Source organism: Pleuronectes platessa, chromosome 18 (assembly GCF_947347685.1).
Source record: "Pleuronectes platessa chromosome 18, fPlePla1.1, whole genome shotgun sequence".
In the NCBI taxonomy this organism is placed as follows: Eukaryota; Metazoa; Chordata; class Actinopteri; order Pleuronectiformes; family Pleuronectidae; genus Pleuronectes; species Pleuronectes platessa.
Genome location: NC_070643.1, coordinates 19036971 through 19052952, shown reverse-complemented (window position 1 = coordinate 19052952; position 15982 = coordinate 19036971). Strand labels below are relative to the sequence as shown.

At 44.0% G+C, this 15982-nt stretch overlaps 1 protein-coding gene across 1 annotated transcript in view; it reads left to right on the top strand.

Moving 5' to 3' along the window:
• LOC128461428 (ephrin type-A receptor 10) overlaps window positions 1-15982 on the top strand; it is an 82603-nt gene that overhangs the window by 48381 nt on the left and 18240 nt on the right. Inside the window, exon 4 of the mRNA XM_053446352.1 lies at window positions 11075-11230. Within this exon, the coding sequence (XP_053302327.1) occupies window positions 11075-11230 (156 nt within the window). The remainder of the gene's footprint in view (window positions 1-11074; window positions 11231-15982) is intronic.

Below are 15982 nucleotides of genomic sequence, written 5' to 3'. Positions count from 1 at the left end.
CAAGCGACCCCCCCCCCCCCCCCCCCCCCCCCCCCCCCCCACCACCGGTATCTCCATCCATCTCTGCACCCGCCCGGGTCTCTAATAACTTTGGATCAGGGACACTGGATCTCAAATGTCGCAGGGAATGAGCGATGAGCAGGGATTTGTCTTTTGGCCGGTCAGCTGAACGCCTCAGTGGAAACGTTACAGAAACCTGAGGCGGGGGTTTTACCTTTGGGATCAGAATGTAGAACAAAGCACAGCACTTCTCAGGTGCTGCTTCCAGGGGGTTCTTCAAGTGTGACACATCTTCATACTTCAGATTAACTGATAGATATAAAAAATTGTATTTCTCCAAGACATTTTCTTATAAAATGTGGCTATCATAGGAAGGGCAGTTATACAATGAACATTTTATTCTAGCTGTGAAAAAAACAAGGTCGGGGTTTTACGTTCATGAAAAGGAGAAATGATTCATCACCGTTTTTGAATGCGATGGAGAAACAGAGATTTGACCTTGTGGCCTTCGCTCAGACGCACAGGTCAAATGTCAAATGAGCCTCAGGCCTGTGAGCTTTGATTGTGTGTGCTTTGTGTGTCCACATATGATGAATCCACATGAAAAACCTCACACTATCAAACACACTTCTACCAGAATGAGCTAAGGAAACACTTGTATGATGTAAAGCAATGCAAACACAACAGCTCAGCCTCTGACTCACTTCTCCATTTGGTGGTGTATTCTGCTGAAATTATTATTTCTAATGTGTCGGTTTCATCAAAAATAATTTGAATGTCATTCAAATCTGCAAAAAGCATCAGCTGCATAAAAAATATCATGTTGCTTTATCAATATCTCCCCTGGAAACTGAAATGTTTTTCAAAGGTTGTACCCATTAGTGGCCTTTAGTGCTGGAATGCATTATAATGAATCAGTCGGCTGCTCACAGGTAGAGCATCCACCTAATCCTCGTGCCGCTCTGCACAAGCATGTCCCTCATTCACACACATTAGGAGCTAACAGCTGTAAAAGATGCACAGGCTCTCACATAGGCACTCGTTTGCATAATTGCACTTCATAGGCTCCTTTTCCTTTTCCTAGTCCCCTTTAAGTGACTCTAATACATGTGTCTGCCAGGGGTGAGGAGACATCTGATTACCCTTCACCTCCTTGAAGCAATTCTACAACTCCACAGTTCTCCTCCTCGGCCGTACTTAGAGATATGGAGCGGTGCTCATTGATCTGCATTCTTGGGGAATATCTCCGGCCGATTTTTTTTTTAAAGATCTGGGTCTCAGTGTTTCTGAAAAAGACGGATTCGGATGAGGCGAATGAAAACGGTACAGTGTGTCATTAGCAGGCGAGACTCATTCACGCTCGCATCCCAGATTTGAATGGCTGATTCAAAAGAGTCTAATGAAATCGGCATGTCGCAACAGACTGCCGGCTCGAGATTATACTTGTTAATTTCCATAACCAGGCCACATTCAACACACACACACACACACACACTCACAGGAATGAGGGGGCTGCAAGAAAACAAAAAGTCTCTTGTCTCCATATCCTCCCTAATGCCTCCATCAGCGAATGTGATTATAGCTTTCAGTTGAATATATTATTACATTTTGGGGAAATCTAGCCGCGTGTGTCACAGAGAACTGAACCGACTCCCACAAACAACCTGAGGTTCATTTTGTGTTTCTCTTTTTTTTTGTTCAGTCTCCGACAAAACAACTAATATTGACAAACATTTCCTCTCAAAACTTTTACCGTCACCCATAGCGTGCAGACACGGTGTAGACATGTTCAGTCAAGTACTCACAGGGGAAGATGTGCACACATGCATCAACACACATGCAGCCCAATGGCACATGTTCCCTGACTGGCAGCTGATATGGTTTCAGTGTTAGCGACTGGGCGACTCCCTTAACATTCTCACTTACACCCCAACGCTAACATTAGCTGAACCGGTGCTTTGCTGCAAGCTGTTTCCAATGCAGAGCGGGTAGGCATGTTAAGATGTGTGTGTGTGTGTGTGTGTGGTGGTGGTGGGGGGGGACTGTCCATCTGGATGTGAAGGTGGTGATGATGATAATGATGATGATGATGATGATGGCTATCAGTGGGACAGGAAGGCTCAGAGCCTGCAGGCCACCTTGTAAGGCTTGAGTGATCAGCGCCCCCTTTTTTCAGGATGTTCCAGTCTCACTTGTCTGTAGCTCCACTGCTTCTAAGTCTGGACCTTGTTTTTTGCCACATTAGCATTGGAGACATCTCCCCCCAACCCCCTTGTGTGCCTTGTGGCTTCTTTGTGTTACCATACACACACATGCTTGCATGCAGGTGTTTCTGGGATCGGCTCAGACATGAATAAATGGCCGTGTGGTTCGGGGGTAAATGGAAGCCATCAATCACGCGCACTGGGAAACAAAAACACGTTTGCCTATTTCAGCACGGTGACCAGTGGACATGGCTGCTGATCCCAGCAACTGCAGCGTCAGGGTCCAATGATTAAGGTGAGGTGAGATGATCTGCAAAGTTCTACGGCTGTGAAGCGCAGTGGGTGTCTGCAGGGCCGATGATGTCATCGTAAAGGCTCCAGTTACTCTATGAAAATAGATGTGTGTCTTTCAAACTGTCAGTGCACACGTACTTCCATGAATCCTTGAGGGTTCTGCCATTTTTTAAGATTTTATTGTTGTGTACGATACATTTTTGTCTTGGAACATTAGCTTCAACCCCAACGATTTCCATTGGTTCTGCTTTGTTTCATCCACATCTGTAAACTCTTAGGAAATGTGCACAACACGGACAGAATGCTAATGTATCGGTAGAATGACTTTCATGAATTAGTCTAAATGCAGGGAGGCACACAATCAGATTTATAAATATATAAAAATACATTTGCCTTTTATTCAATTGTTGTCAGTAGAAAGAGACGGAAAATACGGAATTAAAAAAAGCCTCATTCAAGCTCCATCCCCACAATGTGTCCGCTCATTGTGCTTCAGTCAGGATGAGAGCAACAGCTAAACACCTGACACGTAAATGAACAGCGTGCGTCCGTGAGATGAGACAGCGAGAGGAGGAGGAGGTGGAGGAGGAGGTGGAGAGTGACATCCTGAAATTGTTCCCTCTCAGTCTTTTGTTCCTCGGCCTCTGATAAATCCTGTGAAAATGATAGCTAGAGCCAAAGCAGGGGCAGCGGATAATGGATAAAACAAAATAGGGAGGGAGGGCAGCAGGGAGCAAACAGGAGGAGGAGGAGGAGGAGGAGGAGGAGAGGCAGGGTTTGCCACGGAGCAGAGCTGATAGCAGTCGAGAGCTGTTTGAGAAGATGAGATGAGAGAAAGGTAAACGTGAGAGTGACATGGATATTAGTGGGCGCGGCGAGAACAGAGGACGAGGAAGAAGTCGTCTCTGTCAACAGCCAGTGATTGACTTATGTGTGTGTGTCTGTGTGTGTGCGTGTCAGAGCCTCAGCGAAGTGAGTCAGTGTGTGTTCATAAATCACAGATATGCCCCCTCAGTCCATGTGTCTGATCTCATCATGTGTACGCACGAGAGGAAGTGAATCTGTTTAGTTTGAATCCATGTACACGTGAGACACGTCGTCCCACTTTAATGTCACATTCAACATGGGATCACATGACCAGCGATAACACACAGGACTTCAGGGAGGACATGGATTCACACCACGTGCTGCACTCTGCATATTACACCACAGATGAAGACACTTTATTCATAAATACACTGAAATATATGAATTTGGTGATTCCCCCCCACACTTCCTGTAGCCAGCAGTGTTTCAGGGGACATGGTGGGAGACCGGCCCTCCACACTGTGCATACACATACATGTTAGTGAAACAGTAAAGTTTAACCACACACCTTTCAAATCAGGTTAATTGATATGTTCCGGTTTTAACAAACACAGATTATGCAGCTTTTGGCAGGAAGCTAGTAAACCATGTTCCAGAAATGTTGGTTCCCATTGAAATAATCTTTACTGACATGTGATTACTCTGAATCCTCAAAGATGACAGTACATGTTCTGCACATTTTCCCGACTCGTGGCTTAATGTAAATACAAACTGTACATCAGCATGTCAGTGTGCTGATGTTAGCATTTAGCCTAAGCACCATGTAATTACCAGCCAGCGTCACAGAGCTTCTATGGCTGCAGTCTCTTACTGTTGATTCTCATTACCTGTACATTGTCAGAAATAATCCAACTCCATTAGAGAGTCGACTTCAGCCGATAGAAAGAAATTTGTCTCTGCTTTGAACTCTATTTAAAGATCTAATTCTGCAGACGTGATAAACAACCGAATCACCACGTGTCTGTTTTGTGATGTAACCGCTCTGGTGAGACGTCCAGTGACTGAATCTGCTGCTGTTTACATTGAAATAAATAGAATGTGCTCGTGTGTGTTTTGTCGCTGTGAGTTACACGTCTGCGGCGCAAAAGCACAGCTGACATTAATACCCCCCCCTGCTGGCATTGTCTGCTAGTTATCCTCCTGTGTTCCCTGTGTGATGTCAGTCTGTGGTAGCCAGGGCAGAACAGCCAGTGAAATGATAAAGAAAAGCGTTGACCCGAATGGCACGGCTCAGAGCTTTCTCCCTGATTACACCGAGGCAGCCGCCAGTCAGTGGTCGGACCTGAATGAGGTCTTTACTTTGAGTTAATAACAGGGATTTACACTGTCATTCAGGCCTTGGTCATATCTCCAAAGCAGCTAGCCTGCGCCGACAGGTTATGACACTGCATGTAGAGCGAGAGGAGATTGTTTGTCTGCGAGGAGCCGAGCACGGAGAGTGTCACCGAATTGCCTTTTTTCATCAGTCACTTAACGTCAACCTATAACACCATAAGAACCAAAAGCCTCCATCATGGATGATTCGATACTGGTATTCAAAGTAATTTTTCAGTTTCTTAGAGTTTGACTCATATGTTTTTGCCGTTTGCATCTCGGGAGAAAATGGAGTGATTACAGCGAATTTGAATTGTGCTCCTCTTTAGTCATCACGGAGGCCGACAGCTCTCTTAAGGTTTGCTGTTCTCCAGGCATCCGCACACATGGGGGTTTGTTTTCCTACAAAAGACGAGAGGCTGTTGTGCTGTTGAGCTGAGAACTGGGATCCAACTCGATGGAGCACTTTGAAATCCTGCAGAGGGAAGTTAGCGACTCTTCAAACATTAAAAGTACTTTTGGAAGCAGGTTGAATGCATCATTTTGCTTTAACAACCATTTGCTGAGGAATATTCAAAATCCTTGATATCAGACATTAAAAACCAACAAATCCAGATTTATAAAACTCACATTCTGCCGTAGTAGAGAGAATTCATTCACTCTTACTGGATCCAAACTGGACAAGCTTAATGAAAACTGAGGGCTGCCACAGGTTCTCTATCATGTTTGGAAGGGGAGGGTGGGGTGAGGGCTGTTCAGCTGCAACATGCAACCTCCCACCACTAGATGTCACTACTTTCTACACACTGAACCTTTAAAAGAAAGTCCGGGACAATCTTTGTCAACTCATCCCGACGTCCTCCCACAATTTGTCGCTCTATAACATCCTTACCCTATTTCCTCCTTTGCTCCTGTCATATTGACTTTGGCCACCAGGGGGCTTTCAGTGAAAACATGTTCTTCAGGGGTATTTGCAGAAAATATCTCACAAGTGCGAGTTGTGAAAAGGGAAATACGGGTTTTAATAAACTGCTTGTGCAACAAAACCTGCAGGGTATTTTTTCATTATGTATTCAGAGGGAATATATGTGACCAGTACAGTACAGTAGCATTCAGGTTTCCAGTTGCCCCGAGCCCATTTCCCTAAGCTCCAGCTATTCTCAAGTACTTTTAACTCTGATTCAGTTTGGTTCAAATCCACGTCTCTTCAGCCAGAGTCTTATTATTCACCGCTGGCTTTTAAGTCTTCTGAGAACCGTTTCCATTCAGTTAAGCCCAATTCCAAGTGGTCTTATTCTGTCAAAGTTATCTGGGATCCACAACCTCCTCATCATTTCACCATTTTATAATCTGACCCAACCTGAAACACTTAAATGTACCCATCAGTCATTTCTGTCCAACACGCCTATCCGTGTGACCTGGAGGACCCAGGTGTGTGTGTCTGTGTGTGTATGTGTGTGTGTTCGAAGTTGTTTGACGGTAATGGAAATTATTTTTGCGGATGCTAAAACTGCCCACCGTCTGAAATAATGCAGAATTAAAACTCTATTAATAATTGATTTCCACCTGCTGGAGTCACGTCCTATTCTTCTTCGTGCTGTCTCTTCTTTCCGTGCATTACCTTTTAAAACCTTCTGCAAAAACGCAACACAAACTAAAAAGGCCACTAAAAAACAAACAATTTAAATATTTTAGACACAACACCGTCATTTGGCTTCTGTGTGTTTCGGTTGGTTTGTGTTTTTGCTCGTCAGTGGAGGTTAAGCTGTGTGTGTGTCTGTACAAGTGTCCAAAGCAAAACCTCCTTTAGCGTGATTAATATTAATCAATGTGTACTGTCACGGAGGCAAAGGGACAATTCATTGCTCGCATTTATTGTATTAAGAAACCTCATGATTTATTAATGGGCGTGTGTTTAAGGTTAGGGGAAAAGAAAGGGAAGGGGAAATAAAAGAGTGAAGGGCAAAGCGTAAATTGATTCCCTCGACAAAGGCAGAGAAGTCTATTAAAGTAATTTGTGAACTCATTGAAATGTAGATTCTTCTGGCCTTTTTTTATTTTTTTTATTTCACTCATTAGATGGTGAAACTTCTGGCACATCTCAGTGTGGAATATCTTACTGTCACTCATCTGATTTAGATTGATATAGAGTTTTCTAATTTTATCCGACCACCCTCGGGCTTTCCACTCGTACACACACCAGACAAAGCTTGTGTGGCGTATATTCCCACTATAGATGACCTCAGTCTCACTGGCTGTCACCGTCTCTTTCAGTGTGTCTCCTTCGTATGCGTCACACGTCCACCCCTGTCTGTCTCTCTGTCAAGCTGAAGGTAGTCCCGGTCCCCCGTGCTGTCTTTGTACAGTAGTTAGCCGACTGTCTTTCTGTCTCTCTACACACCATCTGTCCGTCTCCAATGGACTTGGCATGTCGCTGCATATCTATATTGCTGCACCTTGAAGGAATATGTCTTTATATGTGTGTGTTTGTGTACATGTGGTGCCCTGTTCCATTTAATGGAGGCTCCCCGTCGGCACATAGGACAAATTGATCAGTTGCTTTGCCAGCTGGTCCTGGCAGATCTCTCCTTCTGTCTCCCCATGTCTCCCAAACACCCCCCCCCCCCCTGTCTTTCTATCCCCCTGATGCTCTTGTTTCCATTTTAATTAATATTTCAATTCATATACCTTCACAATTAAAGGGCAAAGAAGGGATGGAAAGCACGTCTCTTAATGGCCGAGCTGGTGTTCTTTACAAGCGTCTTCTTCTTCTTCGTTTGAGTCACAGTTGGAAGCTTTTTTAGAGATTCCACATTCTCCCATTGGCAGATGGCGTCGAGCCCGTTTTGATTGACGTGACCTTGCCTGGCATTGGCTGATGGCCGCCCCCTTCGAACCGTCCCTCGCCGTGGAGGATGACGGGCGGCGTGCACAGCCAGCTCCTTGTGTTATCTGAGCCGCACATATTGTCTTGATACACCCCTATCATTAGACACACATTTCCAAGGTGGGCTGCCCGAAATGCGTGTCCACACTGAAATGAAGAGATAAGTCCGAAATTCAACCAGACACCAGTGTGGCCAGCTCGCTTCTAAGCATGATGGGTAGAAAATGCTAAACCAATTCCTCCTCTCGCGGATCTATGCATAATTTTGCCTTGATTTTGGCGCCATTGGTGCTTGATGTTGATGGCGTGGTGAGGGAGGGATAGATGCAGCGTGGTCATGAACAAAGAGCCTCTACAGGGTGTGTGTGTCTGTGTGTGTGTGTGTGTGTGTGTCTTTCTCATGCTTGACTGTGCTGTGAGCTCGAGGCTTTTCTCCGTGTAATGACAGACATTAGAAAGTCGATTACATGATTCTTACAGCTTCAGATGTGCGACTCGCAGGCGTACATGAGCGCGAGGACACAAAACACAAAACACACACAGTCGTGCACTCGCTTTGGTCGGAGGCAGGAGAGGCTGACGGCGCCTGCTAATCAATGTGTGATGGCAGGCCTTTTGTGCATGTGTGTGTGTGTGTGTGTGTGGATGTTTTGCATGCATGTCCGAGTTGAATAGGTGAGACAAGACAGGCCCCCTCCGTTACACTGCTTGTGTGTCCATGAATGTTCATGAGCATTTCAGGGCTGCAGGATTGTGTTTGCCTCTGCGCCTGCTGTGTCTTGTTGTCCTCACACGTGTCCACGTCGCCTCCTCTCTTTATTACCGACCCTGGTCAAAGTGTGACGCTGCAGCAGAGGTGGGAGACAGATGTGAAGAGTTTTCTCCAGCAAGCTCAATTTGCTGTTCAGTGTGTTTCGTGTCAGTCGCTCCCCCGTCCTCCTCTTGTCTGTCTCCTGTTGGAGACGCAGCCGAGCCTTCATGGTCGGTCGGCTGATAACGTGAATGACATTTGAAAGATGTGAACCAGACAGTTGAGGACATGTTAAACTTGTCTGTGATCTTTAAACAAATGTCTCATTGTCTGTGATCTCATTCTGTTGAATAGAGTTCAGGCAGATTCGCTAAATGGTCCTGATGTAGAAAAACAAGTGTTTCGAGTCATTTAAATCTTCTCTTGATCTTGACTCTGACGTTTCTACAACTCTCGTGTATTAAGACGTTTCCTTTATACACCTGGATCTGTTGACAACTGTTTACGTCCTCGTCCAATCACAAGTCAGTCTGAGGTGTAAATCATGATCTTGGACTTCACTGTGATAAGAACTATACCAAACGTGGCAGAAACCATCATTTAGAACTTGTATTTTGACTTTTATTTTGAGCCCATATCCCATCCACTAACAGGGAGGTAGCGGTTTACAATCTATACTGCAGCCATCCACTAGGGGGCAATCAAGGCGCTTTAGCTTGACTTATACTGAGCTTTCTTGTCGTCCATCTTTATGTGCAGTTTATGGTTTTGATACAAAATCAACCCAAAGACGACGCCCTGCCGATTAAAACAATTAGGAAGCTGCTCATCGAGTCAGTTAAACCTGGAGAGTCGACACGCGGAGAGGAAACTCTGTAGCGCTGTTGGTTTTTCAGAAGATCAGCAGGATGAACATCGATCGAGGATAAATAAGATAAAACGGGCAGATGAGAGAGGAACGTGAGGCAGAAATGAATCGAGAAGCCATGAGCAATGGGAGAAAGGGAAAGTAAATAAGACAGATTTATTACGAGGATAGAAATAGAGTTAGAGATGAGAGGGAGGAGGAGGGGGGGGGGGGGGCATGCCCGAGCTGTTAATGTAGACCTGCTGTTAAGAATACGGTCTCAGAAAAAGGGGGCGACCGGAGCATCGAGCGAGATCTAGGCTTCAGCCGGCTGCTTGATTTCACACTTATTATCTCCTGCTACAAAGACCCGACGAGTGGAGAAATGAGAACCGCAAAGAGCGAGGCTGTAAAATAACCTGCTTTATTCTGTTTGTGTTTGTGAATTGTGTTTGCATGCACCCCCACCCGATGTCACAGATGTACTGATAAGCTTCTATTACACGGTTTATATTCCTGTGAGCCGCACACGTAAGGTCACGAGAGCTTATCACCCTCGTCCACATTGTCACCCTTTGTAGTGTGATGTGCCGCGGTTTGGATTCCACCGCTTAGAGACGTCTCACATGGAAAAGATGAATGCAAAATGGCAACACAACTGCAGAAGCAACTACACAAATGCAAACATCACAGCACAGCAGTAAAAGCCACAACACAAATACAAAAATGCAAAAACCCCAACTTTACCACAAAACCAATGACACAAATGCAAACGTCACAAAATACCTGCACAATCCACAACACAACTGCTAATGCCACAACTTAATTATAAAAGCACCAACACAATTGTAAAAGCCACGACACAAATGCAAATATCCACACACAACTGCTAAAGCCAGAATCTAATTATAATCAGACAACACAAATGCAAAAATAAAAACATGTCTTACTTAACTTAAAAATGTACAACAAGATTACAAACACCACAACACAACTGCAGAAGCACCACAAAAGAAACACAACCACAGCAGAAGTGAGCGACAATGGATGTTGACAATGAAACGAGCAGAGTTACTGTCGGGAGCCGTCACGAAAAATGTGATGCTTGTCTATTCTTGGTGTTACGGTACAGGTGAGCTCCTCTTGTAAGGTGTACCCGTACCGTAACACCTCAAATAGACAAGCATCAAATTTTATCTTCTTTACTTGTGTTGTTGCATTTTTTGTCGTTTTGTGGCTTTTACATTTTTTGTGTTTCCTTGAATAAGCTTGTGAGACGTCTCACCCACCGTAGGAAATCATTTAGAAAAAAAAAGAAGCAAATAAATGGCAAATGAGGGAAACTACCATCAATTGAAGTTGTGTAGTTTGCGTGGCTGCGTGTCACATCGGCTTGTTTTCATTTTCATTTCCGAGCCGGTTCAATCCTGCTCAAGCCTTTGAAGCCGAGGCCACTGTTCACACGTAATGTGACAATTGTTTGTCAGATGGATTTAGTCTCCTCTACTTTTCTCTTCTAATCCCATCTTTTATATCGTCTGTACGTCCCTGTGGATTCACTTGCTTTATTTCCTCTCTCGTGCACTGAAAGGGAGATTAGAGTTTTTTTTTCTTGTCCTCAGGCTTTTAAAAATGCAGATGTGCTTAGTGGCGTTTTACATGCAAAGAACCCGAGATGCTTATAAATGATATAAGATGGTTTTATGTTATCTTTTAAAAAGGAGCTGGAGCATTTTTATTAGGTCGTGTATAGAAAACAATGTGTGATTCATGTGCTGATCCCCATGTGAGTAAATCTCCATCTTTCACAGGGATTACTCTTGTCGTTGAGATAAAGCAGAAACGATTAAATCACATTCCTTCTGGCATTATCTGACGTTTGGCATTTTTTTGTGTGTCCTCTTTTACAGCATGTCCCCCCGGAGCCTACAAGATGTCCTCCAGGCAGCAGGAGTGTTTCCCCTGCCCGGCCAACAGTGTGGCGGAGGAGGAGGGATCCGTGGTGTGTGTGTGTGAGGAGGACCACTTCAGGACTCCCCTGGACACTCCCTCAGCACCGTGCACACGTAATAACATTATATTTGATTATATTCATATGTGCATGGTGACCTTTGCTATTCTGTCCTTCCTTCCTGTAACACACTTATATGAGGTACTATTCCATCTGGACATTTTTTTTGCACTAAGTGAGCAATTTCATGTTTGTAAGCCAATCATTATCTCACCCCCTCCATTCAACCGCTCATATCTCCGCGTCTTCTATATCCATAAAGATCACTCCCCCGCCCCCCCCCACCCCCCCCCCCCCCGTGGTTTACCCGTCCTTCACCCTGCATCCTGTCCTCCTCGTCCCCCCCCAATCCTCATCTCATCCACCCCTCTGTCTGACCTGCACCCACTTCCCCCAGTCTGTGTCTCACCGTCTATCCTTCGTCCTCCATCGACTCCTCATCGCACCATTTCTGTGTCTCATCCTCCCCCCCCCCCAACCTTCACCTCTCCTTCGCCCTCAAGTCGTCTGCTAAAGTGGTTGGATTTTGAAAGCTCATAAAAAAAAGAAGTCCAAACCCAAAAGCGTGCTGCCCAGACTGTTGACCAGGAATTAGTCTGCCCCAATACATAGGGAAACGTCTGGTGCTCTGTTAATAAAACTGTTTTCATGTGGTCAAAGTTTTTACAGTTACAGACTTAAATGTAAATATTTCTTAATTTTTTTTCCCCTTTTATAAGTATATTGTTTATATAAATTATCTTAAACGTACAGCAAAAACAGTTTGACTTCATTCTCCATAGACCAAATGTCCTCGTACACATTATTTTATGTATTAAGGTGGATTTTCCTCTAATTGTAACTGTAACCTCTCCAAACCTGTGATTTCACCCTCTGTGGTTTTATCCAGTCATTACGTATCCATCCACTTCAGCCATGTCCTCTGGCTCTTAACCTTTTATCACCCGTCCATCCCTCATTCCTCCCCACCCGATGACCACATTATGCAGTCATCACGGCCAGTTTCTCCATCTTTTTAACCTTGTGCATTCTCTCCGTGTTCATCCACCTTTTCTCCTGACATCACTCATCCCCTGTTCTGCTCTACATCCATTATCCACCTTCCTCGACTGGACCATCCTGTCTTCTTTTAACCCTCTCCATTCCTCGTCTTTGACCCCTGCATACACACTTACTCCTCTCTCTCTCTCTCTCTCTCTCTCTCTCTCTCTGATTTGTCTTCTCAACCCGGCCGCTCATCGCTCTTCTCTCTCCGCTCTGCCTTTTCAAATTTACCTTCCTCTCCGTCCTCTCCTTTCGTTCCACGCGTGCAGAGCTATCATCTTTCTTCCCTCCGTCAAACCGAAATCTCATCCCTCCATCCTCCAGCGACAAACTACATCATCTCCTCCCCGCTGACCCCATCTCTTCGTCCCACACCTCTCGCCGTCTCTCGACTCCTCTCCTCTCCCTCACTGAATTCCATTCTCCTCCAGTAAAGACGCACTGCCAAGCCGATGGAAGCAGGAGCGTACAGGGCAGCTCTATCGATCCCTGCATGGAGAACAGCCTGTTGATTTAGCTTAGTAATTGGATGGAGGAATAATGGGCTCAATATCCTGGGAGTACTCAGGGCAGCGAAACCATAAGGTCACTATGTCTGTCCATGCATGGTTGTATGCAAACGCTTCACTTGTGTGTCTGTGTGTGTGTGTGTGGTCATACTAGCTTAGGTGCATTGGAGGGATTTAATTAGAATATTGATCGCAGCGCCCTGTGATCCCTGTGTGATAACATTTATAGCAGCCTAATGACCACATTAATTACACGATTGATTCGGTAATTATGATCATCCCCAGATTTGCCTAATCCACCGCATGTGTGCAGCTGGAGAAAGGGAGCGCTTGATGAATCTAGCGGTTTAGGAATAAAAGAAAACGGCATTAGCGTTAGCCCGACCAACGAGGTTTGATATCCACCCTTTATTATCCCTGCAATTAAAGAATAATACCAGCGAGGTTTTATTCTTCTCCTCTGACATTAATGCCGGAGAATTCTCCCTAAACCCTCGTGTGGTTACCGTAGTTTAAAGCCGCGGCTGCCTCTTTGGAATAAAAGGCTCTTTATTGTTTAAAGAACCAGATGAAAGAACACGCCGCCACATGTTTCCGATGAGATTCATCTGGTAATGCTTCCTGACACCACTAATTACCATTAGCTAATTACCAGCCATTTACAAAATGTTCCATTACAGCACACAGTTAAATATTCCCCGGGTGGCTGGGAGGAGGAAAACTTCGGAGACGGAGGGGGGGGGGGGAGTATTTCCTTTGACAGACTGAAACCACCGCTGACAGAGCAATGACACCAGCCTTATAATGAAAAACTACCTCAGAGGGACGCATAACGTTTTTCCCAAATGTGCGGCTCCGAGAGTCGATTTTGAAAAGCAGTGGGAGACCACGAGTTTCACGAGGAGGCAGTAAGTTGCAGGGGAAGAGTTATTTAGCATGTGGGTTATGGAAAATACATAAATACAGACTCCTCATTGACTTTAATGGCAAAAGTTTTAAATAAGAGCACGTTTAGATTTTCTTCCGGATTTCTTATCTTTAGCTTCACTCTTGTTTAAAGAGCAACTCCTGATTGGTGGATATAGAAGTTAATTAAACAACACATTGCCCAAAATAGATCACAGTTAGAAGAGCCTCATATAGTTAAATATTCAATTAGCTAAACTATCTCTCTACGCTTGCAGATACTGTATATCTAGATATAGATAACCTATCATAAAATGTGCTGTTATCTTAGCCACCTACAAATTGATATTCATGTTATCTTGATGAAGTATTAATTAAATGTATCTTTATTGTTTAGAATAATTAAAAACTCATTAGCTACGTTATTATTTTTCTTGACCGTGGGACTCACTCAATTGTGTCTCGTTACTTGAAAACAACTATTTATAAATTGTGGAAATCACCTGAGTCTTCTAGCGTCTGTTGTGGGCAAAATTATAAATAATAAATTGTCTTAAATCCTCCGGGTAGAATATTATGTCTTATGATGTTGAGGAGCAAAACTTTTATGAAGAGACACTCTGATATCGAAGTTGAGACGTTAGGAAAGAGAAACGTCAAGAGAACGAGGGAGAGCAAGGGCGAGGGAGCTGTGAACAAAGGGCCCAGCTGTGTCGCCCTCAAATGTGTGTATGTGTGTGTTCGTGTGTGTTTGTGTTCTCACTGTGAAATGGTTTCTGGGTTTCTTGCGTAACCCTGTGCTCGAAGTGTGTCTGGAAATGGGGGGGGGCAACTCTGATGTGTGATGTGTTGTACAGCTCGCACAGAGCTGCACATCTTCACTTATTCATCATGCAGCACATGCACACACATGCAGGGGCACATTGAAAATTCATGGCCTTTAATGGACCCGAGCTCTATTTAGCCTCCGTGTGCACAGACCTGCAGGAAAAGGTTCAGGTCGGTCGGGTCACGGACACACTGATGAGATTCAGGCGTCTAACCTGACATTTGTTTCAGCCCTTTTGTTTGACACGTCTCTGTTTCAACTTGTGGATGAGTTTCATTAATTTAGATAGGTGGCTGGAGAAGGTGAATGTTGTTTTCCTACATATTTCATGGGTCTTAAGGACTTATGTGTAATCGAGAGACAGTTATGATTACACATCTTTCCTTAAGAGAGAGCGTCTGCATACATTTTAACAGACAAAACCTTATGTATACTTAAGTATATAGATACATATTTATTTATACTATTGCACAAATATAGCATACATCCTTGTGCTTTTCTATCAAACCTCTATTTCCGTAATGGATGGAGTTTATTATAAATATATCTCCCCTCATTCTGGCGATCTTATCTTATCTTCAGCTCAAACTGGTTTTGGTGTATTTCAACACATCAAATCAGAATCAGATTCCAGGAGCATGAGGAGCTTTCTCAAAAGACGACACCCCTTCAGTCACTGATGCTGTTTGGAGGTTTTGTTCCACAGACCACTGTTGACATAATTTGGAGTTCAAGCTCACAGACACAAAGACACAGACACACACACACTGGATATTCAACATTCATTCAGTTCCCACTTCTATTCTAATTCCCCTTGCATCACGTTTAATCCCATTTTCATCTCACTCCAATTAATGTTCTGTTTACCATCATGGCCAAACCATGATAACTCCACATATGCTTGTCTCAGTCTCCTCCTCCCATTAGGATCAACTGGTTCCCATCAAATCAAACTGTGCAAACTGAACCCGTCACATTCTGAAACCCAAAGCACTTAGTTCTGAAGTCATGGGACAAATCTCCTTCTCTAGCGTTCTGACGCTGGAGCCACACAGGTGGACTCTGACATGTTGTGTGCACGAGGCCTTTTTCAATCTGCTTCCAGCTTCATTCAAGGTCACAGAGATGTGAACACATGGGTCCACATAAACAAGGTCAGGTAAAAAAAAAAAGAGTTAATGCATTGTGTGTCCAGAAAGTAGATATTTTTTTATACTTATTATATTTGAAGCACTGCCAGCCTTTATTTTGTGGTGTTTCTTTTATATATATATATATATATATATATATATATATATATATATATATATATATATATATATATATATATATATTGGCACGAATCGTCAAAATCCAAGATATTTTGTCATTTTAAATTGCTCGAGGCAGAGGATGTGTTTTGCCAGAAAGGTTTGCAAAAGAGGGAATATATATTAGTCTGGTTCTCTGTTTGTCTTGTCTTTTGTTTGCCTTTTCGAAAGAGACTCATGAATTATTTTGGGGCTTTAAAACAACAAAT